We start from the raw sequence: 26,617 nt of genomic DNA on the forward strand, positions 1-26,617 counted from the left end.
AAAGATTCAAACTTTTCTACAAACCCCCTTTTAGGTTACAAAAGGCTAAGAAAGGGGTCTAGCAAGGCAACTCAGGAGTGGAAGGACCTGCTGCCAAGCCTGATGGCCTGAGTTCAAGCCCCAGGATTCAGGTCATGGAAGGAAGGCACTGACTTCCTTGATTATCCTCTAACTCCCTCATGTGCCATGGTGCCACATGAATATACACACAATAAACCTCCCTTAAAAACAAGTTTGGGGCTCGAGAGATGGCTCAGTGGTTAATAGCACTGACTGCTCTTCAAGAGCTCCTAAGTTCAAGTCCCAGCAACCACATAGTGGCTCACAACCATCTGAAATGGGATCTGATGCCCTCTTCTGGTGTGTCTGAAGACAGCTACAGTATACTCATATACATAAAATAAATAAATCTTTAAAAAGAAAAAAATAAAAAGTTTGACGAAGCAAGTGATCTCAGCTTCATTTTCAAAACAGTTGGGAAAAGTCCTACTATTAAGAAATGTTTGTAAGCAGTACATCTCTAAAGAAGTTCCTAAACTGCATTATTTGGCTGTGGATGCCACTCAAAAGTAGTATAGTTACCTAGCATACTCAGGTTTCGATCCTCAGTACTGCAGATCTGTATGTATGTATGTATGTATGTATGTATGTATGTATGAATGAGCTTAGGAGGAGGAGGCCGAGTAGGAGGAGTGACTGAGTGTAACAATTCTTATGCAGTCACCAAGTCTTCAGTTTGAATTTCTTGCACCCTCCTAAACCTGGCGTGGGGATGGATACCTATCTGTACATCAGGCTGCTGGTTCTCCTGGCGTGGGGATGGATACCTATCTGTACATCAGGCTGCTGGTTCTCCTGGCGTGGGGATGGATACCTATCTGTACATCAGGCTGCTGGTTTTCCCTCCATTGTGGCACTTTGGAGTTGTCCTGCTTTCCTTACCTCATAGCTTGTTTGGGATGGAGGATTCTGGTACTAACCTTACGTTTCTTCTTTCCCTTATTGACATCTATTACTAAGAAAACCGTCTGGTATAACCTTGTTGTTTTTAGAAGGTGTCAGTTTACTGGTAGTTTGTAAGATCTGCCACCCCCGAGCCTTACCTGCATATTTATGCACATATGTTTTCCATCTTACTGCATTTTTTAAGTCTTGGACTTTGATTTTTCCTCTTCCCGGTTGTATTGTCTCCTGTAACATTCATTCCTTGTGGGAATATGCTTTGACTAGAAATTCTTAGATCCTCTGCGCTCCTCCTTTTCCTGTTCTTTCCAGTTAAATATATTTGAGACTTTCCTTGTGTGTTTGTATTTACTTACTGACTGTTTTATTTATAAAATAGGCAGTATCAAGAAGCAAGAGAGACCTATCTTGATCTGGACAATAAAGTAAGGACTTTACGAAGGTTCATTAAATTACTAGAAGAAATCATGACCCATAGGTACAAAACATACCAACAATTTAGGAGGTGAGTGCATTTTAAAGGTATGTCTCTTTTCTGTTTGTTTTCAACTATTTCTATGTGAATAATGATCAGATCTTTGCTCAGTTCGGCTCTATGAAGTACTGTGGAAGCATGATCCACATTAGCATTTAGAATCTGTAGTTCAAGCAGAACACTGATCTGAAAAGACCTGAACAGCAAGCTCATGCAGCTTTTCCACTGCTAGCAGCCTTTACTAGGTAATTCTCAGAGGTGGTTTACTGCCTAGTAGGCCGTTTGAGTGGGAACTCCGCGGAACGAAACAGTTCTTTTACTCCTAGACACTGCATGTTTCTAAGGGAGGTTAGGAGGACTTATTAAAGCAGAAGCCCAACTGCTTTACCGTGATCTGCGGTAACTCCATGCTTAGAAACCTGTTTTATTTACTGCACTATCTTCAGTGTTTATAACTCTGCTTGATGTAGCTGGGGCTAGATCAAGGAAAGGAGCTATTAATAAGATGCCCAAAGATGCACAGTCTCTCAGGAGTAAGTAGATCCCCCCCACCCCCCGACACACACCAAAAAAGCAGGCAAAACAAAAAACCAAAAAACAAACAAAATCTGGAAGATGATTGTTAGGGGATATAACCTCTGCTTTCTCCAGATAGTCCCTCTGTGATGCCTTTTATTTCTCTTTATAGCCCAATATCTGTTCTTATGTTTTTGTTTATTGCATATATACGTGTGAGTGTGTGTGTGTGTGTATGTGTATGTGTGTGTAGGCCTGAAATTGATAACAAGTATGTTTCCTTAGTCAGCCCTCCACCGTCCTCCCCTTTGCTTTGCATTTCCAGCCAGCATCTTTTGCTGATCCGGAAGCTCATCAATTTGGTTGGGCTGCCTGGTCAGTGAGCTTCAGGGATCTACACTTGTCTACCTACTCACCAGCCCAGCCCAGTACTGGGGTTAGAGGACTATGAAACTACATAGTGGGGGCTTTTGTATGCTTCTAGGGATCCAGGCTTTTCCATCATGGTAGGTATTTATCTTCTTGATGGAAACACTCAGAATTATGTTTTTGTTTTCAAATATATTTTTAGAACTTGAACTAAAAGCAGATTGACTTTTATCCTATTAGAATGCCTTTGACGGTTTTCTTGGCAGACTGTCTCTGGGGCTGATTTTGTGCTAGCTCAGCACTCCTCTTACCAGTGCTTGTGAGTGCAGAGGGTTCACTGGTCCACAAGACATGGGCTGTCCCTGGCTTTGAGGGCTCTGAGGTGCTCTTCCAGGTGCGTTTCTGTCTTTTCCACCTCAGGCTCAGGTCGTCTCCAGAGAGAGTGCACTGGCTGGTACTCAGGTGTGCCGTGAAATGCAGCCTTCATACATCCTCCACAGTTATCCTCTGCCACCCTCTAGTGCTCTGCTCTCTAGACTTTCCCCGATTAAATACTAGGCTCCATGTAGGCATACATTTGGTGTACTCTTTGGTAAGTAGTAATTTTGAGGGTACTTATAGGGAACCAATTAATTTTTTTCCTGTTTTCAGAGATCATTTTGACTGAAACTGCCTTTGCTATTTGATGTCCAGTCGAAATAGTTTTTCTGGAGTTTGAATAGGATTAGAAAAAGTAAATACAGTTTCTGTTATTATTTACATGTTTTCCTGATGTATAGTTTGGTTTTCTGTTGTTAAACAGAAATAGTATTTAAATAGTCTCTTTAAAAATACTGTGTGTGTGTGTGTGTGTGTGTGTGATGTCTTAATTCCTTTTTCTGTTGCTATGATTAATACACTGACAAAAGCAACTTAAGAGACAAAAGGTTTATTTCTGCTCACAGTTCAAAGCAGCAGGATTCTAAGCAGCTGGTTGTGTTTTATCCACAGTAAAGAAGCAGAGTGAAGTGTGAATGCATGCTGTTTTGTTGACTTTTCACACAGTAGCCGGGATCCTGTGCCCAAGAAGTGGTGCTGCCTTAATTAGCCCAGTACAGATAATGTATCATAGACATGCTTAGGCCCATTTCCCAGGTAGTTCTAGACTGTTGTGTTGAGAGACCCTTTAACACTGATAGGTTTTCCTATGTTTTTACTCAGTTATGGAACAAAAATAGCCAGCTTGTTAGAATCATTTCTCTCTCTCGTATTTAGGACAGTTTGATAGAAGTCCTGTGACTGGAAATAGCCAATAAATATATTGGAGTATTGAAGGACTTTTCTCGTGAACCAGTGCAGTGGTAGCAAAAGAAACTAAGAAAATCCGTGCTTCCATATCCTGTAGCATGGAAAGGAAGAGTGTAGTTTAGGACAGGAAACAGTGGAGAAATATTCAGGGTTACTTTGAGGAAGTGAAGCCTCTACTCATTAATGAATAAAGATGATAAGAAAAATGGCCAGTTTTCTCTCACTCAGACCCTACTTTGTAAATACTGTGCCCTCAAAAGGAAGCAGGGTCCATGGAGAGAGGTGGCTAATAGCAAATCTGCGTGGGGAAGGTATAGATAAGTCTCTTGTTATGTCTCACCTCTTCCCCACAGCTCCAACCACCCCCTCAAAGTGGAGGCAGACTTAGGAGATGGCTGTTTGGTTTTAGACCCAAGGACAAGGGACTGGGGTGCATTTTGTATATCAAAGCAGACCTGGTCTTTAGGTTCTCCCAGTATCCCTCAGTCCCTAACTGGCATACCCTGCTCCCAACCCTGAACTTTCCAGCCAATGGGCTGGGCTGCCTTTCTCCAGGAAGCTCTTCCCTATGTAGTCCAGACATCTTGGTCTCTTCTCTTCCTTCTCTTCACTCTCTGAGCTCATTCCCTTCCTTTCTTTCTCTCCGTCTATCACCTCATGGTGACCTCCTGGCTTAGGTCCTTGAGGTCAGTGAACTCACCCTTGAGCAGCTTCCCAATAAACCTGCATTTAATATCATCTAACCTGGCTTGAATTGCCTCTTTGACCAGAAACAGTTTATCAATAGTTTAAAGGGCTTTCATTGGCAAAATCTGGGACAATCTGAGAAGCATAGTAATTCTACCCTGGTAAAGATAAGTAAAGAATTGAAGGTGGGAGTAGCTCAGTCAGTAAAGCACTTGCTATGCAAGCATGAGGATCTGGATTTGAGCACCTATTTTGTGCCCCATATAAAAGCTGTACACAGAAGAGTCAGGCACCATAGTGGTATATTTATGATTTTGTTAATGGGGAGGTAGGACTAGGAGGCTCTGTGAACAAGCCCCAGAGCAATGAAAGACTGTGTCAGAAATAAGGTTGGCAGAGCTGGAGGAATGGTTCAGCAGTTAAGAGTTCTGTTTGCTCCTCTGGAGTTCAATTCCCAACACCCTCAAGGCAGCTTATAACCATCTACAACTCAAGTCACAGGGGCTCTCTTGTCCTCTTCTGGCCTCTGTGGATACTGCATGTATGTGGAATGCTGACAAACATGCAGGCAAAATACCCATAAACATAAAAGTCTAGAAACATGTACACAGGAAACCCAAGGTGGATAGCACCAAACAATGGCAGGTGAAGTTTTCTGGCACATGCATGTGTACACATGTACATACATACAAAAACGTAGGGGAAAGGTAACTGGGGCAGCAGAAAGTTCCTTTACAGTGAGTGTAGTTCAGTGTCAGCTGACAGGAGAAAGTGATGGAACTTGGGGTATACCAACCTTTTTTTCCAATATGAACTTGGGGAAACTGGCAGATAAGTGGGATGCATATGTACTTTCATTTCTCTAAAGCTTAGTTACTTTAAGGACAAGATTTGTTTTACACATGAGAGTAATAATGCCTAGAATAAATTATTTGGGTGACTAATACATTTATATTGGATGACTGTCATAATGGGCATATTAAATGAGAAATGATACCTTTATTCATTTTTCAAAAGTTTTTGTATACAATTAATAAACCTGATAAAATCCAAATACAGATAAATGTTAAAAACATGGAGGAAATGGTCTTAAATCCACCTATTTTAATATCATGTTGAATATTGTTCCGTATTATAATGTGCCAAAATATTTTTTGAAGGTGTTTGACATTACGATGCAAATTATACTTTGACAACTTATTATCTCAGCGTGCTTATTGTGGAAAAATGAATTTTGATCACAAGAATGAAACTCTTAGTATAACAGTAAGTATCTTGATGAAGTATTTTCGTGAAACATTGATTGACCTTATCCTGTTATCTGTAGAAAACGGGAACTTATTTCTAAGTTAAAGAAGGTCTTTGCTAGTATGTTTAACATTAGGTTGCTGTTTATAAAGGTAGTAGCCTGGAGTTTCTTTCCAGAGACAGTCACATTGCTTTTTTAGGATGCTAAGGACAGTTTTATTTTCATTATAACAAGAGTTTACCTTGTCAATCCATTCCAATTGTTTTAGGGTTTTTGCCCAGCACCATGTAGGACATTAAAGAGTCCATTGTCTGTACTCTCACTGGGAAGCCATGAAATTTATACCTTGTAATTTAACTATCTGTTGTATTCACCATTACATATTCTGTGGTTGTGGAAATGTTTACAAAGAATGTAGTATGAGAATATGGATTAAAACTTGCATAGACATTTAAATATTTACCCGCTTTAAATAGTAATTGTGGCTCTCAGTACCATAATTTTATCCTTCTATTCTAATATTCACAGTGAATACTAGATGCTTGGACTGCCTTTGTCATTTAGAACCTCTACATTCAACCAAAATAGGAAGTTAATTTTACTGTTCTTTGTTTAAATTTCCACTGGTAAATCTTGGTTACCATCTCTCCACCCATTTATTTTTGAGATCTAATCATTAAAGATCCAGATTTGAAGGTACTGGGAAGAAATTAGGCCTGTGATTTGGGAGGTAGTATGTCATGATAACCCATTGTTTTTACTGCAAAAGTATAAGAAATCTAAGGAAATTTTAAAAAGCTCTTACTTTTAAAGACATTGGAAAGTTGTGGAGCAACAGCGACTAGATGAATTGAAATTCCAAGAAGTGGGAGAGCCTGTGCAAAGGAAGCTAGCATTGCTGGATGTTTTCTTTCCTGGAGGTTTTTACTAAGCTTGGAGTGTTGGTGGTTATGAGGGATACTGAGACAAGACAGCAGGAGCTGGGGAATGTTTAGGCACATGACTAGTATTTCAGTTAACTCTTGAGGGCTGAAGCTTACACGGTAGCCAAGGGAACTAATACAGGTGAAATCACTTAAGTCTTAGTAAGACTACAAATCCACTCAGTCCAGCTTTCTCCCAGTTTAACTGTCAGTCAGCCTGGAACCTCCTAATCAAATGGAAATTGATCCACTATGCTTACCGTTTATTATTATTGTACTAGTTATTCTAGCCAAAATGAAGGAACAAAAGAGGAAGTACAATTCCTTACATTTATAATTAGCATGCTCATCTGTGTAGAAAACGTGGTGACATCTACAAAAGAAGCAACTGTAATTGGTTAGAAGTAGCTAGCCGCGTTACAAGCACAGTCAGCATTCAAAATGAATCGTATATTTATTAGCAACATGATCAAAACTATAGCATCATTAAAATGTAAAACACAGAAATCTGACCAAAATATCTAGTTATTCTCTGAAAGGCTAAAAAAAAGTAGTGAGAGATTAATTTAAGTGAGAAATCTGGTTTTCATGGCTCAAAAGACCCTGCAGGGCCTGGGGAGATGTCCCATCTAGTAAACTGTTTGCTGTAGAAGCATTAGAGCTCAAGTTTGGGTCTCCAGCATTACATAAAAAGTCAGCACTAAGCACTAGTCCCAGGTGAATTCGTGGGGCTAACAAGTCCATGGGCTCCACATTTAATAAGAGATCCCACCTCAAATAAATAAATGAATAAATAAATAAATAAATAAAATGAGACTAATTGAGGAAATTACTTGTGACATATGTATATTCATTGCACACACATTTGCATCTGTAAGCATGCATACATATATCACACACAGTTCAACATGTCAAAATTTCAGTTCTTCCCAAATTGACCTGTAGATTCAGCACCATTTGTTTTGTAAAATGCACTGTGATGCAGTGGGAAGGAATGCCTTCGCTGGCCCATGCTGAGGCATCCTTACGCCCACCCTTACCCCGACCCCCAAGGTACTAGCCATAGGATGGGTCTAGAAGGAAGTCTGGGAAAGAAAGGTGACAGAGAGGGATAGAAAGAGAGAGGAAAGAGCAAGAAGGAATGAGACTGGCTGGTATCACAAGGAGAGAGATTGGAGGTAAGTGGTGGGGATCAGAGAGAGAGAGAGAGAGAGAGAGAGAGAGAGAGAGAGAGAGAGAGAGAGAGAGAGGCCAAACAGTTCTTCTATGGCAAGCTAGACTTGTACCTGGCTGTTGTTAGGTAACTGTTGGGCAAAGCCTAGAAGAAATGCTGACATTTTGTATTAAAATAGCCACAGTTTTTTGTTTTGTTTTGTTTGTTTTTTTTTGTAGAAATTGGTAGCCTGGTCCAAATATGTATATAGAAATGCAAAAATTGTATAAAATGGTAAAACCATTATAATACCTATGAAAAGGAAGAACAGTTTCTGAAGACTTCCTTAACTGAAGGCTGAGTACAGAGAGTAAGGTTCTATTAGAGACATCTAGATCCAGGGATGCCAAGCAAAGATTTCCAGGGTTCACAAGGAAAATTTAAAAATGATGGGTGTTTTTGTATTTTGAATTGCAGTTTTGTACATAAGTACATTTTCTAAAACACAGTCAAATCTCACATTTTAAATATGTGCAGTTTATTGTATCTTTACAAAATTAAAAAGGTTTGCTGCATTTATTTGAGATTACATGCCACAGTGTAAGTATGCAGGTCCAAGGACAACTTGGAGGAATTTTTTCTTTCCTTCTACCATATGAGTTTCTAAGAAAAAAATTTACATTTGGCCCAGACACCAATACATGCTAAGCCATGTTGCTGGTCCTATTGGGTTTTGTCTGTTTGTTTTATTCTTTTTCTTTCAAAGCAATAAAAATTAGCAAATAAATAAAGCTTGGAAATGTGACTTCAAGGAAAAGCGAGAGTAGACTCAAACTCCCAATGGCAGTTACAAGAGACCACAGTTTCATGACTTAAGAGGTGCAGTGTCAACACAGACTAGTAATCCACATGAAATATGGGTTCTAAAACTTTGAACATGTAATTAATTACCTGATGTGAAAAACTCTTAGGCCAACTGAATGTAGCTAAAGATATATTTAACCAAGTTCAAGTAAGATAGGCAAGCAATATCTTAGGTAAGCAACATCAAAATAAAACTAAGAAGACCAAAATTCACATAGCCGAGATAATGAGACAGAAAGGACACAATCAGCAGGTTTTGTGTGTATGAAATTGGAGTTCCACTAAGAACAGAGTGAGCAAAGAACAGAGAAACATTCTGAACCAAAATACTTAAGGGTCAAGATCATCAAACTGATCTGTTCTGAGATTCTTTGACATTTCAGGAAGTGATATTAATTTATGATAAACCCAAAACATCAGGGCTACACTGTCTTGAGAACAACCACTAGAAGAATGTCAAGTGAAGACTTAGAAGCCAGTTATGTCTGTAGTCACAATTGGGATGCTCAGACAGGAGGATTAACGCAAATTAGAGGCCATGTTATGCTAATATACAGAAGAGGGAAGACAACAAAGAACATGAAGGACAAACAGAGGAGGGAGAAATGAAACCTAAAGTTACCAGTAGTTCCATTAGGCCTTTGTGCACTAGTGGTGTATTAAGAGCAAAGATTGTCTGTGTGTATAAGATTGTGAGTCAAAGTCTGTTAAAAGGAAATTCTAAATATATTAACATAAGGTAGGAGGGTGATCCTAAGTGAAAGCAGGGCAAAGGCTTGTCATACAGTTAGATAAGACAGCTTACAAACTGCTCCTAATAACAAAATCAAGTCCACACGGGGTCAATAGAGACCAAAAGGAGTGTTTCATATTAGAGAGTTAATTTTAAAAATGCTGATTTTGTATATTCAGAAAAATATAGAAATATTGAGGAAACTAAAGCACAAAATGGTTAAATATAGGTGGGAATTTTAGAACTTTTCTCAGTAATTAATGGAAAAATCAGGCTAAAAGTCAGTAAAGTTATACAAGCATTACAACATTCACCAAATTGACTCAGTAGCATAAATGTAGAACACTGGAGAATTGTAGTTTTGTGATGCCTATGGACCATTTACCAGCATAGACCATTGTCTTCACACAAAATCTCAATAAATTACGAAGAATTAAAGTTACACAGGATATGTTTCAAAATTGAGTGAAATTAGAAATAACAAAACCCTAAAATACCTAAAATTTGTAAAATTATACAGCACATTTCTAAATGTTTAAGGGATCGAAATATACCACATGGGAAGTTGAAGATAATTTCCAGCAACAATAAAAAAAAAAAAAAAGGCAAAACTTGAAGGAGACAATGTAATACTCTTCAGAAGGGAATTTGTAGCTCTCTTTACATATTTAAGGAGGAAAGTTAGGTCCAACATTGATGATCTATCTTGGGAAGGTAGGAGAAGATAATATGAATTTAGGCACAGAGATCTCATGAAACTGAGCAGAAGATGGGTGGAGAAAGCGCATGTCCAGTGATTGCAGCACTGGGGAGTGCAAAGCAGGCTGAGCCCCTGGCTCCCTCTGCTGTGCAGCCTGTGAGTAAGGGGTGATTACTCATGAATTACTGAATTCACACTATGGAGTTTTCTTTTGGTAAAACAAAACAGAAAATTACATTGACCCTTTATCCCACATTTAGTATAAAAAGTGATTAAAACTGATGAAAATAAAATGTAGAATAATAGACTTCTGGATGAATGGACAAAGAGAATGTAGCAATAGAAAAGCATAATGGAGTGATACTCAGCCGTTAACAAGAATGAAGTCCTGTCGTTTGCATCAAGATGGATAAAACTAGAAGATGCTACATTAAATAAGTCACACATAGAAAATCAAATAGCACATATTCATGGGAAGTTTAAGAGTTAATGTGAGCACAGTTGGGGAGGGGAGAGGAAGAAGTAGCAAGTACCAAAAGTTTGCTGGGAGTAAGTCCCAGTGCTCACAGCAGTGTAGCCACTGCAGTTCACAAGAACTACTAATAGGGATTTTCAGAAAATCTAGAAGAGAGAGAGAGATGCTCAAAAGCTCCACAAAGCTCGTCTTATCCTGACTTGACTATTATATGCTTCAAAACCTGTGGAAATAACTCTGTTACTCTCCATTAGCAAGTGCCACTCTTACCTGTTGGTAAAAAAATAAAGGATTTTCATGAAGATTTTTGAAATAGGACACAAAAAGCAATTTTAAAAGTAACACTAATAAGATATACTATTGCCTGGGGAATAATAATTTTTGGTATATAGTACAACAAAATAACTAATCTAGAATTTTTGAGGATAATAAAAGAAAAAAGATTGAATCTGTTTTAAAATCACAGAAGACTTAGATTAAATGAGATGAAATGGATTTACCCAAATGGGAGATAAGCACATGAGGAGAACTCAGGATTGTTACCAATCCATGCCTCATTAGGTACTGCCGTCCCCTAGTGAGGATGACTGAAATGAGCAAGGCTGGACATTTTTTTGGGTAAGGACATCTAATTAGAACTATTACATTGCTGTTGGGAAGAAAATTACATTAATTTGAAAATCTACCTACTTCCAGGCATAAATTCAAGGAAAGATGAATGCTTATGTCTTCATAAGATATCCCTCCCCCAGGAGGATATACAGTATACATTTAAATTCAAAATTTGTAAGCCTCTTACAGTATTAAAATGAATGTATGCTCATTTGAGAGCAGCATATATCTGACATATAAACGGTTCTTTTCACCTTGTTAAGATGTATTTGTTAGATAGATAATAGTATGCCTGCATTCTTCTCAAAATAGAATGCCTCCTTATATTGCTTTATATTTTTGTCTCAGGAAATTATGCAGAAGAAATGCTTTTAATATCATTAATTGACTTTTCCTTTTACTGTTCTCATGGAAGGTTACTTATTTATGGTTTATTTATTTTACATCGGAACCACAGTTTCCCAGGTCCCCCCACCCCCTTTAGTGTCTTTTAGTCCATTTCCTTTATTCTTGGGTAAGCCTCTTCAAGAGGGTTTTTGTTTTGAGACTCTGTAATTATTAAAGTATTGTAACCACTAGATGTCACTGTAATTCTGGTAATGAAAGTTATCTCACTATTTGAAATGTTTAATGCAGTAACAGCTTCAGAAGAACTAGTTTAAAATCTTTATTTTAGTAAATAATGTTTGGTTAAATATTGGATTTATTGTCATACCTTTGATATTTTGGTATGTTAGGTTCCATTAAAGTGACAAAATGTGCTCAATTTTATTTTCTTTTTTAAATATTTACTTTATATGTATGGACTTTGGGTCTGCATTACATGTGTGCACCAAGTGCATGCCTAGTGCCTAAGAAGGCAGAAGAAGGTATGCAATCCCTGGAACTGGACCTAGAGATGGGCGTGAGCCATTGTGTAGATGCTGGGAAATGAGACTGGGTCCCTGGTAAAGCATCCTAACTGAGCCATCTCTCTAGTACCTCAGTCTGATTCTTTTAAAGTCAAACAAAAATTGGACATCTACTAAAGTATTAAATATTTTGAATGTATTTTCATACTGCTAAATGATCTTAGCTTTACCCCTTTTCTGTCTCTTTAAATTTATTCCTTGTGATCACCCTTAAAGGTTCAGCCTGGAGAGGGAAACAAAGCCTCCTTCAATGACATGCGTGCTTTGTCCGGCGGTGAGCGCTCTTTCTCCACAGTGTGCTTCATCCTTTCCCTGTGGTCCATTGCTGAATCACCTTTCAGATGCCTGGATGAGTTTGATGTCTACATGGTATTGTGGAATTTAAGTTCTCTAACTTATTTGGTTGGAACAGTTTGAAAGGAACAGTCTTTCTTTTGTTTCCCCACAGTAGTTTGTGATGTTAGTGGTTGGGAAGAACCTGTTCAATTCTTTCCATGATTACTGTGTGGTCCTCCAGAGACCCTACCCTACTTGAGCTTTTTTCTACCACCATGTACATCTTGAATGTTTACCTGGCAGGGTCTCCTTCCCCCTTTTCCCTAGCTTATTTTCATCAAATTACAGTGATCATAAAACTTTGCTTCTTAACTCTGGGCTGACTGACTCCTTTCGTTATGGCCAAGCTTTCAAAAAACAGAAAAGAAAGAAGAAAGCAAGCAAGCAAGCAAAAGTAATAAAGATGGATGCAAGTGCATTTGAGTTTGGAGATTAAAAAACTAGACTTAAAAGTTTTGAAGCAAGGGCTGCTACAGTCACTCCAGTGGCTCTGGCGTCTGTTTTGCCCTGTAGTAGAAGATTCCCTAACTGACTGGGCTACAGTGAGGCTCAGGTGACATTCTGTGTCTAACATGCGCCATTACTATCTTATATACTGTAGTCTGGTCTCTGGTTTCAAAGCAGCGTTCTTTACCAGGTATCACTCAAGAACTTGGTGTTTATTCATTGGAGTACCTGGCACCTCTCCCTTTCCTTGGAGTGTTGTTTTACTGCCTCTGTACTCTTTCCGGATTTCTTTTTACAGCCTCTCCTTTTTAGTCTGCCTTTTTGTCTCTAGGTCTGATGTTGTTGAGTGTTTGACATTTTCTCTTTGCTTTTTATAGTATTGTCATTTTCCTGGTCACATGTTTGTAGAAGTGACATAACAAACATCCCTCCATATAGGCTTATCGACCTACCTGGTGGAGGTCTCCTGTCCTGATCTTATTTGCAGTCTAGACCTATGTGCCCTACTACTCATACTACTCATTCTACCATCCAGTAAACGGGCAGCATCTGAGCTCAGTGTGTCTGAGACGGAGTGACTCTTCATCTCAGGTCATCTTCCTTTTCTAAATGTTTTACCTTGTTAATGACTAGTCATAATTACCCTCCTGGTCACCTAGCTTCAAACCATATACTTCGGATTCACTCTTCCCTTTTACCTACAAGCTGCCTGGCCTTGCTTGTTCCTCTTCTCAGTGTTCTACCCCTTCCTTCCTTTGCCCTATGGTGGCTCTGGTACCTCTGTCCTTTTACCTCCAGCTGTGATAACCTCTTCCTAGACTCTCAGACTTGTGTCCTGCAGTTTCTGTAGCCCATCCCCCACATGTTTTACGAGAGTGTTGATTTATAAAAGTAGACCCAATTGTGGTGACCCTTTTAAAACCCCTATAAAATATTTAATTTCGTAAGGTAACATTGAGATCCTTAATGCTGTACTATCTTCCAAAGATTTGAGCTGTGCTAAGCTGTTTGTAAGCACCATACCCTGTCCAGTATGCTCTCATGTATTATGTATTGAGCTGTGCTATCTTCCAGTGATGCCTTCTTTGTGATACCTTGTAACTGCTACACTTTCTAAATTCTCAGAAACTTGATAAATTTCACATCTGGCAAATATTATATTTTTATCCTGAATAATTAACTATTCTTGTGCTTAAATATTCACTCTGTAATAGTTGTGTGCATGTAGTTTTTTAGTGTTTAAATTATTACTTGTGTCTGAGAGAGAAGACCATAGAAATGAACAGTGAGAATATTTATTCAGTTAATTTTCCCTTATAGTTTCTGATGTTAGTTTTTCATAGGTGAACTTCTTGGCATTGTATATAATGAATAAAAGTCTAGAGGTTTGTTTTAGCCCAAAGAGTGATGCTTTTATAGAAATAGCTGATGCAGAACCAGTCCTAACTTTTATCTTTGTTTTTTAGGATATGGTTAATAGGAGAATTGCGATGGACATGATCCTTAAGATGGCAGATTCCCAACGTTTTAGACAATTTATCTTGCTTACCCCTCAAAGCATGAGGTAACGTCTTAAAACTTTCTGTGAACACACATGCACACCCACCCACCCAAATTTATTTGTATATATTTTGATCATGTGTAGAAGTGACATACATAACTTCCATGCCTCCAGATACATACACAGCCCCAAAGCCACTCCTCACAGATGGAGGTGTTTTATTCCCCTGCAGGCCTAGACCTGTGAGCCCTGCTACCCAGTATGCCATCTAAAACAGCCAGTATTCTGAGACTCAATGGGTCTTCCTTTCAAAGCATTTCCCTTTTTCGTATCACTAGGGGGAAGGGGAAAGAAATGTTCTATGTGGGAGATACACATGTACCACATACTCAGAACACACAAGAATCTCAGTCAGAACAGTTCAGAGTGAAAGCGGCAGGGGACCCACATAGTGTTCATTTTTAAATGCAGCTGTGACCAGGTTAAGGGTGGGCAGTGGTCACTCCATTTTCTTGCTCAGCAGACTTAATGTCTTCTACTTTCCTAGATGCTTAAACTTTCCTTTGTGCCACTAGCCCTTCTTTAAGAAACAAATGGTCTACAATGTAATTTGACTGGCTTGTGTTTTGAATTTGCTCCTCTGTAATTTTCTTGACCAACTAGTAGGAAGTGATTTTAGTAATTCTATGTAAGACAAACAATTTAAGATCCCTTACTCTTTCTTTGTTCTTGGCTACTTAAAAACACTAGTCTTGCCGGGCGTGGTGGCGCACGCCTTTAATCCCAGCACTCGGGAGGCAGAGGCAGGCGGATTTCTGAGTTCGAGGCCAGCCTGGGCTACAGAGTGAGTTCCAGGACAGCCACGACTACACAGAGAAACCCTGTCTCGAAAAGCCAAAAAAAAAAAAAAAAAAAAAAAAACCACTAGTCTTAGAAAGAGCTTTGCTCTGCTCTCCATCCTTTACCATTGAGGGTTGATCCTCTGTAGCCCCAGGATCCTCTGCTGATTTGATTTGTAATATCCAGGCAATTACAACAAGATCAAAAGTGTAAAGTAGCTGACATATTTAAAAAAAAAAAAAAAAGTTTTCTTTTCATCCGAATAGAAAACAGATAGGATGTAGAAGGAAGTTTGGATTTTTGTTGTGTTTTTATTGCTCATATTGTTGGGGATTAACCCTAGGGTGAGTGAACTAGGGGACTGTCTAGTTAAATGGGTAAAGTGAGTGTTAAATGGGTAAAGTCTTTGTTGGGAAATTGAGTGACTGCTTTTGCTTTCTCTAGCTCACTTCCCTCAAGTAAACTGATTAGAATTCTTCGAATGTCTGACCCTGAAAGAGGGCAAACCACATTGCCCTTCCGACCTGTGACTCAAGAGGAAGATGACAGTGCAAGTTGACAGCTTAGTGCCTTGCCTGGTACTGAAGGGGAATTGTGAGGGGATAACTGGACTGGTGGATGAAATAGCATGAGACAGAGGTACTCTGAAATAAAGGAGCTCCTTTAATACCACCCATCGCTTGTGTAAATAAGCCTAGAAAACCAGCTTTTCCTTGTGAAAACCAATTTCATAATACTGGTTTTAAATCTTTTTATGTTTGTTTGCTTTGGAGTTTCTGTGTTTTATTTGTTTTTACCATCTACTTTTATAAATTTTTTCAGGAGTAAAATTTTGTACATAATGCACATGTACATATCTGTTCAGTTTGGGTTTGTTTCTATAGTATTTTGTAAGAATTAAAATAAAAGTTTGAGCACCTGATGTTTTCCGTTTCCAGGTTGTTACAGTCTACTTTTAAAAAGTGTCTGTGGAAAGAGCAGTTTCTCAACATGGGATGGGGGGATGCAGTGAGCTAGAACATAAGGCCGGGCATACTGATGTTTACGCATTAGAGATCTGCTAAGACTGGTGATACTGGCAAGATCTCTGCTTGCCATTGTTTTTTAACCCTGTGGTACAACTGTAGATTTGGATACAGTTTTTAATCACTACACTTCATCAGTTATAAGATCTTCTCCACTAGACACTTTCATGCAGCCTTGAAGCACTGCCAGCTGTGACAAGTGCTTTCTTCTTTGTCCTTTAACTATCCTCCTTTCAAGAAGGAGCGTAGCATGGCTATGACAGTTTCCACTTTGGCCTGTAGCATGGTGGCCAAATTATAAAAGCCCTCAGTTTTAGTGGGTGCAGCCACTGGGGTGGCAGATGCAAGAAGATCACAAGTTCAAGGCCAGCCTGGAGAGCTTGGCCTCTGTCTTAAAATGAAAGTGAAATTGAGGCCTGAAAATACAGCTTAGTTGTCAAGCAGGGCTGGAGAAAGCGGGGAGGTGAGTGCCTGTGGTCAGGTAGAGGAGCGAGTGGCTATTGAGTCAAAAATCTACATTTCATGTGAGATGATATAATATACACCCTGAATTTAGAGACATTAAAGTGTCCACAATGATCAGTTTCCTGTAAAAAAAAAAAAATTGGTATTTGTGAATTTTTTTTTTTAATAGAAAACAGTGTATTTGTGCCTGTGTTCTGTTTCATACTAGGGTTAGGACTAGCCTTTAAACTTTGAATAGCTGCAAGAAGCATTCCTTTTATTACCAGCAATAAATTAGAATACATATTTATGAACTTGAAAAGGAAGTATTTTAAGAAAAGTACTATTTTTAAAAGCAAGTATAATTCTATAGTTATTGATAAAAACTGAGTTTTGTTTTGGTGGGGAAGAGAATGTATTCTTAGAATACAATAGTTGCCAAAAATCCAAAAGCATTTCTTCTCTAAGAATATAGAAGGAGAAAACTGTTGTTTTAAACTTTCCTCACCAACCATAAGCAGTATAACTCATTTGTATCAGAACTATTTTAACATAACATACATTTTTTTCAAATAAATAAAAATGAAGTGAGACCAGTGCATTAATTTTAATTATTGAAGGAGTTTGAGTGTTTTGAGTTTTTGTGGTAGTTTTAAATGTGCTTCTACAGAATGAGAAATGCAGCCCTCAGATCCTGAGCATCTCCTGCTGAAGACAATGCATTATGGGAAATAAAACCGTCAGACCCGAGCATCTCCTGCTGAAGACAGTATTATTGATTTGGCCTCAGAAAGCTTTGGTTTCCATCATAAGTGAAGTCTTCATCTAATGTTCTAAGGAGTAATAACATCCATTGCAAAACAAAAAAAGCTATTGTTCTTTTAAAGTATGTGTAACTTCCAAAAATAAAACTTAAATTTTATATGAATTAAGGCCATGCTTTTGTGAACTGGGATAAGGAATAGTAGAGTAACTTAGACGTCTTTATGAACAGCAATTTATTTATGCACGTCACTCATGTAGCTCTAAAGTCTCTACAAGTCCCAAGACAGGATTTTAAAATTTACCCAGTGTAATCATTTACAAAATGACAAGTGTAGTGAGTTTTAGTAAGCCAAAGTATGATGGCTAAAATTAATAAGCCACGTATTTTACATATTTTCCGAGTTTTTATTTCTCCTCCCTTTCATGTAGGAGAATGCTGACTCGATGTTTGGAGTATTTGCATGTAGAGACAAATCCGTAAAGTCTATAAGAAACTGGGCAGTGGCTCATGGGCACTTGAAAAGTGACCCAGAATGCCATACTGAATGAGTTCACGGATCGCAGAAAGCAAGACCCTGTTCCCTCCCATTTGTCTTCCTGAGTACAAATTAGATGTAGGAATAACAAGTAAGTGCTTGTAATATCCTGAGTATTCTGTTCATACCAAGAACTTGAAAATGTAGTTATTTAATACATCTACACAGTTATTGCAGTTGTTCCCCCAGAGCACCCTGTGTTAAATATTTGGTTTACAGCCTCTAGTGTTACAGGGTAGCAGTGGAACCTCAGGAGGTTGAGCATACTGGAAGGAAGTTAGGTGTTCAGGGATGGTGTTGTATCCTTGGAGCTCCCATCTCGATCCTTTCTGAAGTAACCCCTGGGTTGTCAAAGAAGGCAGAATCCTGGTATCTCAGGTGTAACTGCTTAGTGGAACAGTTCAGGGGTTCAGTTAAATCCACTTATCAGCTCATGGGCTTGCTTTCAGCATTCCAGTTTTTCTCTAGCAGACGGCCACCACAGTAAATCCTTCCCATGTCCAGGTCCTTGCTGTGTGGAGACGCTCCTAGCTCTAGGTAGAGTATAACTAATGGAACCTGGTAGAGTTAGGTAGTGTCCCAGGCCAGATCTGAGTAGGTAATGAAAACTGAAACTCCTGCTTTTGTTTCTTGAGTACTCAAGTGCTTTCCCATGGATCCCCTAGGCTGGACAGGACCGAGATCCTTTTCCCTGGCTATTACAGGAGGAAGCTGAAATTGCCCAGGTGGGGAAGCTTTAAAACTGCTGGGAAATGTACCCTCTACCTGGCAGCTGTTCAAACAAAGCCTGTGTCATAACAGTAGGAGAGATTCCAAGCCAGAATGACCCAAATATGTTGTGGAATTATGGGACAGGAGATGATATGAAGACTTCTAAGACATTGGCGAGGTTTGTTTATAGCTAAAAGTATACATTTTGTTACTTAAAAGTAACTTATGATATGAAACTAAATGAGATCCATACAGTACTGGATGGGAAATGTTACAAATCTAAATGACCTTGGGAAAGCTATTCTCAGAATTCCACCTTACTGGACTTCTGGTGAAGAACATTGAAGTGGAGGTGCCAAGATTAGCCATTTTACATAGTGGGAAGTGAAGTAACACAATTCATGAGAACCTGGGTAACAGGAAACGGTACAATAAAATGTCTATAACTGTATGAAAAGTAACTTATGGCCATGCCTGGTGCCTGTAATAAGATGTGAGAGCAACAAGATAAGGACAAGCAATGGCATCTAAGGGACCAAGCTTGTGTCTCATTCCTGTATGCCAGATGTTGATTGCTTTTCAAATTCAGAAAAAGTCTTCAGTGCAAAAACCAATCCCACATTGTCAGGCCTACTCAAAAGGAACAAAGTCTGGCCTCAGGGCCCCCAGAGGCCTAAGCCTGAACTGTAAGTTAGCTATTAATAAAAATGACACCTTGGATTCAACTTGGAAAAGAAAAAAAATCAAAGGTAAGACAGTGCAATTCTCTTGTTAGGGCATCAGGAACATTTAAGGTGGGTGTTCAAGACCTTTGCAGACAAAAAGGGTCTTTTTCTAAGGGTTCAATGGGTCCTTACCCTTAAACAGTAAGACTGTTAATACTAATAAGTGCTTTGTTCCATGCTAGTTTCACAGTGAACCTCTTCCAAGATGGTGGAGTTTCAGCACTTAAAAAGACCCAAGTTCAGTTCCTGGCACCCTCATAACAGCTCACAACTGCCTTAACTTCAATTCCAGGGCTCAACACCTGACCTCTGTATGCACCAGATAAGCAGAGTGCACATTACATCAAGCACAGGCAAAACATACATAATATAAAAAAGTTTGAACAATTTTATCTACTTAAAGTCTTGGTAATTCTAAGACTTTATATGTAGACAATGGGCTGGAGTCCCCCATTAGGAAACTTAAAAGACATACCTAGCTGTGCTTTAGAGTTTGCCTTAATAAGAGAGGCCCCTTGGTCTTGCAAACTTTATATGCCCTAGTACAGGGGAATGCCAAGGCCAAGAAGTGGGAGTAAGTGGGTAGGGGAGCAGGACGTGGGGGAAGGGTATAGGGAACTTTCGGGATAGCATTTGAGATGTAAATAAAGAAAATATCTAATAAAAAATGTAAAGAAAAAAAAAAAGAAAAGCTGTGTGCTTTCCCTTTTCCACCTGATGTGTTTATTACAATGACTCTAAGCCTAGATCAACATTTTATGATGTGTGTGAGGGGGAGATAATTATTCCATTGGTACAGGGGTCAAGAAGGGTACTCAGTGCTGTACATGAGGAGTCATTAGATGGCAAGACACTGGACTTCAAGCCTGATCCAAAGCTATCAGGGCATGAAGCTCTTACAGATTCTTGGGACACGATTTCACATGGGATCTGGGTTAGACTGCCATGTTGTATTTTGAAGGTGATGATTGTAACCGGCATATGCTACTTTGTGGGTTCCTTTTTTATTTCACCTTTCTCCACTCCTCTTCCCTTTCAACTCCCTAATGCAATGTAGGAGAGAAAGGATAGAGGAGGGAAGGAGGGAGGGGGTAGGAGGGGGAGGGAGAGACAGAGAGACAGAGAGAAAAGTTGAATAAAGGAAATGGGGCAACATTATTAGACTACTTTCTGCTGATTAGGATCATCAAATTCCTTGGACTGTCAGGATGTCTAATTTCTTGTTTCTTTGCACACAACTACTTGACAAACAGCAGCAAACTGCAAATAACTGCAACCGGCATCCAACCACCAACCAGCCATACCAGTAACCCCCGTGGGGCTCTAGCGTTTACATATCCTCTGAAGAGTCCCCAGAATTCCAAATGTTACACATGCCCAAAAACCATCTCTAGCTGACAAAACCACACATTTGCCAGAGCACTGGGCAAATCATAGCAGCCTCATATCCCCACACCTGGGATTAAAGCAAAAACATTCCCCCATATCATCCCTGTGTATAAAAAAACTATGCTGTATATTCTCCAAGAACTTCGTTTCATTTAACAGAAGCTAGGATGTGACTTTCTTGTAACCAATAACTCCAGTGGGAGTTAACTATGCCAAGATTTCCTGCTTAACATAAGCCAGCCTGTGAAAGAGATGTCTTGAGGTTCCTAGCCAGCCCAGAGTGCTCTGGGGCCCATTTCTCTCTCTGCCACTGAATAAGTGCAAGCGTCCGCATAGATGCCAAGCCAGTATCAACCAGTGGAACATTTAAGACAATAGGTGGTACAACGTTTGTTCATGTTAGTGTGTTAGGGTTGACCTATTACGGAGTAATAGTACTGAGATATCTCCACTGCCACCTCCCTTCACCTAACGTGACTCAAGTCCTTTCGTGGGCTGCCCCCCCTTTGTTCATTTACTGTATTGTGTGGTGGGTTTTATTCTTTGTCTCCTCAGCATTTGTGACAGTTGTCCACGTACATACCCAGTCTCCTTTCCAGCAGGTATCTAGGATGCCAGCCTGAGGCAGTTTCTGTATTTTACTTACCTGATCTTGTAATGATAAGCCAGTAGATTGACTCCCCTACCTACACCACAAGCAGTCATCACAGATGTCCTGAGACATACCCTCATATCCTTTCTGTGAACATTTTGTTGTTTTGTTTTGTTTTTTTTGGGGGGTGGGGGTGGGGGGATGGGAGAGGGCGAGCAGTGGTGGATAATATAACCAGAAATAGAAATGCTAACCCAGAGGATACACATGGCTTTTCTTCAGTGCTGAGCGGGTCAGTCTACACTAATCATAAAAAAAGAGGACTAAAAAGCAAATTGGATTTTTGTTCACACAGCGTCTACATCTAAAAAGAACGAGTGGCGTGGAGGAGCTGGGCAGTGGTGGCGCACACCTTTAATCCCAGCACTTGAGAGGCAGAGGCAGATGGATCTCTGAGTTCCAGGTCAGCTTGGTTTATAGAGTGAGTTCCAGAACAACCAGGGATACACAGAGAAATCCTGTCTCGAAAAAAACCAAATCAAACAAACAAACAAAAAGACGAGTGGGCCTATGGAAGATTTTAATTTCCTAAATTCCTGATAGTTTTCTCTCATTCTCTTTCACTTCCTCTGATCCTTCTGGGTGGTCTTACTTCAAATGTCACCACCCTACTGGAAAAAGCCACCACTATATCTCACTCCTATTCCCTGCTCTTATCTTGCTGTGTTTTCTTCTGTTTCTTGGAGTTTGACATTCATGAGTGTGTAGTCTGTCTACACACACAGACACACACACACACACACACACACACACACACACACACACAAATAGTGTTGGGAATTGTTTGCCAGAGCCTCGTGTCTAACTAGGTGGCTCTCCCAGTTTACCCACGCTACCCTTGCTGAGAGAAAACAGTACTGAGAGGTGGAGAATCTCAGACATTCTCTGCTGTGCGTCAGAGAAGTCTGTATAGGGGTTCAGGGTGCAAGAGTTTCTGCTCACTCACGGAGATGACCTCTTGGTACCTTGGTGTCCTATGAGGAAATAGTAAGCTTTGCTTAGTCACAACGACTTGTGAAATGAATTGGGTGGATGGAATCACTTTCCTGACAAGTGCCATTTAGTAGTCCTAAGACAATGGTCACAGGGAAAAGATGCACTCCATTAAAAGTGCTTTGGATCAAGGAAAGAATGCTGCAGTGTTTGATAAAAGGAAGCATGGGCTCTACACAAGTTAGTTTAATTAAAAGGAATTTTGTGTTTTTGTTTTGTCACAGCGACTGCCCCTGAGAGGCTTAGTAGCTAGTGTGCAGTGCAGATCTCGAGCAATCCATCAAAGGAAACACAAATGGACTATACCATGTGAAGAAGCAGAACATCTCCAGGCGTGGGCTGAAAACGCCAACCCGATTTAGAGTTCTGGGTGACATGCGCCCTTCCCCTCACCCCCCAAGGTCAGAAGGGTCAGTTTTATTCCATCCTGAAAAATAAAAAGCATGCCTTTTACTTTGAATTTAATCTTGGATGACCCCACTCGCCCACTAAATACACCTCCTCTTTGTTTTATGGAACATGACTCGTTGTTGGCACCAAAGTCACACTGAGATAAAGTTTATTGTCACATAATGAGCATTGTTTTCCAGAATGAACAAATCTCCTGTTTTCTTTAAATGTTACATGCCATATTGATCTTTGGGGGAGGGAGGGGCTGGATGATAAGTTGGACAGTGACTTTCCACACTTCAGTCATTCTGCAAATTCCAGGGTAGCTGACCCCTATGAACACTGAGCTGAAAACTATAAATTAATAATTAGGGCAGTAAATCAAATATTAGAAATTTATTTGGGACATCTATTGCCACCTTTCTGGAAGCCTTTGAAGTGTCAAACAGAAATCAATACATTCCCATTATTATGTTTTTACTTTCAATAAATAATACCTTTGTGTCTATAGATATATAGTTATACTTAATGAATATTTGAGCAGGATTTTTAAGTTGTATACTGCATTCATCCAAAACAGCTCTTTCCAGATTGAAAGGTTACAAATGAGGTAAGAATTAAGGCAAACCCAAAAGGCATGCAAATGTAGTATATTTATATTCACTGATAATACAAGCTGTGTGTGGGCCAGACAGGGAGCCAAGGGCTCCTTCTGTGTGTCTGTCCAGTACTATTTTACAGGAGAATGGTGACGCAGCCCATAATAAGTTACATTACCGGGGGGGGGGGCGGGGTTGTCTCAGTGCTACTAATATTATATAATCAAGGGACACAAGCATTAGCAAAACATGTACAAGAAATCATAGAATTCTTTGCAGCACGCTTCTGCCCAGGCTTTGGAGGAAGATGTATTTTAATGAAATGATATTACACATATCACATTGTGGCAGGTTGTCAGATTTGTTTTATAATATATGCTTTTAAAATTCATTAGCAAATGACATTCTCATGCACACAAGTGTTTCAAACACAAGAAGCAAGTCCATTTATAGGTAGTCCAAGCAATTGTGTGGGGTGTGGTGTGTGTGTGTGTGTGTGTGTGTGTGTGTGTGTGTGTAGCTGCAGACTGAATGGAACATCAAGACTTCTGTGCAGTCCGTAGCATTGCCATCAGCTCATTTCTGAATGTCACACTGCAGAAGTAGTACAATGGAAGGATCGCTTTTTGCAGCTTCTTTGAATTCATCCAGGGTAATCTGGTCATCTTTGTTCTTATCCATCTTGCTGAAAATCTTGTCCACCCGCTGTTCAGGCGTGAGGCCATCCTCATTCATTTTCATCATGATCACGGTGCCCACCATTTTGTAGATAGCCTTGGGGAAAAAAACATGGTAGATAGCATTACAAGAAACCCAGGAAGCCAGAGAGTTTGCTCTCCTTGTCTCCCTTCACCTAATTAGATCCTGTTTATCCTCCCAAACTTAGTTTCCCTTTCCCCTTAGAGCTTCACTTCCCAAGTTCTAAGTTCCCATGGCAACCGGTACTTCTTTCCTCGGTGGAATATAGTATGCACTTTAGTACTGTGCTAGCTAGTTTCTGTCAGCTTGACATAAGCTAAAGTTATTTGAAAAGAAGAACATCAGTTGAGAAAATTCCTCCAGCAGAGTACCTGTATGATTTTTTAAATTAATATTTCTGGGATGTATCTAGCACACAGAGGGCAGTGCCTACCCAAGCCTGGGCAGGTGGTTCCCAGGGAGTATAAGGAAGCAGGCTGAGTAAGTCATGAGGAGCAAACCAGTGAGCAGCACCCCTCCCTAGCTCCTAGTCAGTTCAGACCTCCAGGTTTCTGCTCTGCTTGAGTTTCTGCCTTGACTTTCCTTAACAATGGAATATTACCTGGACGAGTAAGATGAAATAAACTGTTTCCTCCACAAGTAGCTAACGTGATGTTTTATCACCATACTAGAAAACCTAATGAAGACAGTTGCTGCAATTGTGTTGTCTTCCCCACCACAGAGTACATCCCTGGGAACTAGAAATCCCATGCTTTTCTCACTTCTTCAGGACTTAGTACTGCTATGTTTGTCAAGTAATAAAGCTTCAACAAATATTAGCTAAAAGAAGCAAATCCATTTAATTTGATGGGTTGGTGGATCTGGAGTGTTTCATACTGTCTGGTCCTGAAATTTTATCTGTGGTGACTTCTTCTGAGTTGTGATCCTTTAGTGGGAATAACCCCCATCCCATTGAACGTGCATGCTAAGGAGTTAGAGATGGTTACATAGGCTGAAGTCAGGGATGTAGATAACCAGATCTCAGTGGGATCCTCTGAAGAGATCCACACATCTGTGCCAAGAGGCACAAGACACCTTTCCTGAAAAGGTTTTAGTGTGTACCGCCAAGTTTAGCATTTTTACATGGTTGCTAGGGATGGAACTTGGATCCCCATGCTTGAAAGGCAAGCTTTCAGTACCCCAGCCCTGACAGTCCTTCCCTATCTGCTTGACTGACTCACCTTCATGGCTTTCCCCCGCTAAACATTTCCATACCTTAGGTTTCAGTCTTCTGAGAATGGCCCTTTCTACTTGTACACACATTGATTTTATGCCTTTTAAATGCACGAGAAAGTCTCATCAGGGAAGGTTCTATCCACCCAGAATGGAAAGACCTCATTGAATACCTGAGGTCATTAATAGAAATAGACTTTAGAATGGGCTCTGTGGTCAATAGGAAAACTAACTCTGAAGAAAGCTACTTCCCTAAACAAGCTTTAGGGAGATTGTGATGGTTTGTATATTCTTGGGGCAGGGAGTGGCACTATTTGGAGGTGTGGCCTTGTTGGAATATGTGTGACCTGGTTGGAGTAGGTGTGTCACGGTGGGTGTGGGCTTAAGATTCTCACCCTACTTGCCTGGAAGTCAGTCTTCCACTAGCAGCCTTTGGATGAAGACATAGAACTCTCAGCTCTGCCTGCGCCATGCCTGCCTGGATACTGCCATGCTCCTACCTTGATGATAATGGACTGAACATCTGAACGTGTAAGCCAGCCCCAAGTAAATGTTGTTTTTTAATAAGACTTGCCTTGGTCATGGTGTCTGTTTACAGCAGTAAAAGCCTAACTAAGACAGAGACCATACTAATTCACATTCAATTTTTCTATTTTTCAAACCAACTATCAACACCCTGAGTAAAACCACTACCATATAAATAATACCATGTCACATTCACCATGTCCAAAAGCCAGTAAAAGTGATTACACATGCCGGGGGGAAAAAAAAAAGAGGTTCTCTGCCCCAATCAGATGAGAAATCCATCCACAAAACCTTGTGTGAGAATGCACAGGATCAGGCTGGAGAGTTGGCTCTGCTGTTAAAGGCTAGGCTCACAACCAAAAGGATAAGGGGGTGCACAGGGTTTAAGGGAGAGAAGATGAGCTAGGAAAGAAGAGAGAGAGAGACCCTGTAGCTGAGGAAGAGAAGCTGCTGCCATTGTCAAGGTAGGCCTGGTGTGACCCCAGGACCTTAGTGCTTCTGGACCTCATAGCCAAACCTGATGCTCTCTAGTGAAAGATGGTGTTTCATAGAACACCTGGCCAGGGCAGATCATGTAAGACACTCTGTAAATCACTCCTGAACAAGGAAGGCAGCACATTGTCCAAGCCACAGGAAGCAATGCATTGCAACACCCTCTAAGATGGAGGTTCTCAACCTTTGGGTTGAGGGTGGTTGAGGTTGAGGTTGAAAGACCCTTTGAGGGTCCCGTAACAGATATCCTGAAAATCATATGTATCAGATATTTATATTATAATTTATAATAGTAGCAAAACTACAGTTATAATGTAGCAATGAAAATAGTTTCACAATGTGAGGAACTGTATTAAGGGGTGGCAGCATTAGAGGAACTGTATTAAGGGGTGGTGGCATTAGAGGAACTGTATTAAGGG

At 39.9% G+C, this 26,617-nt stretch overlaps 2 protein-coding genes across 2 annotated transcripts in view; one reads left to right on the plus strand and one right to left on the minus strand.

Annotated features, from left to right (window-relative positions):
• Smc6 (structural maintenance of chromosomes 6) overlaps positions 1-15,963 on the plus strand; it is a 62,794-nt gene extending 46,831 nt beyond the window's left edge. The window contains exons 23-27 of the mRNA XM_021178880.2: positions 1,343-1,468; positions 5,458-5,563; positions 12,134-12,286; positions 14,167-14,264; positions 15,486-15,963. Of these exons, the coding sequence (XP_021034539.1) occupies positions 1,343-1,468; positions 5,458-5,563; positions 12,134-12,286; positions 14,167-14,264; positions 15,486-15,600 (598 nt within the window). The 3' untranslated portion in view covers positions 15,601-15,963. The remainder of the gene's footprint in view (positions 1-1,342; positions 1,469-5,457; positions 5,564-12,133; positions 12,287-14,166; positions 14,265-15,485) is intronic.
• Positions 15,964-22,811: 6,848 nt separating this feature from the next.
• Vsnl1 (visinin like 1) overlaps positions 22,812-26,617 on the minus strand; it is a 113,897-nt gene continuing 110,091 nt past the window's right edge. Inside the window, exon 4 of the mRNA XM_021179367.2 lies at positions 22,812-24,044. Within this exon, the coding sequence (XP_021035026.1) occupies positions 23,847-24,044 (198 nt within the window). The 3' untranslated portion in view covers positions 22,812-23,846. The remainder of the gene's footprint in view (positions 24,045-26,617) is intronic.

This window comes from Mus caroli, chromosome 12 (genome assembly GCF_900094665.2).
Source record: "Mus caroli chromosome 12, CAROLI_EIJ_v1.1, whole genome shotgun sequence".
Lineage (NCBI taxonomy): Eukaryota > Metazoa > Chordata > Mammalia > Rodentia > Muridae > Mus > Mus caroli.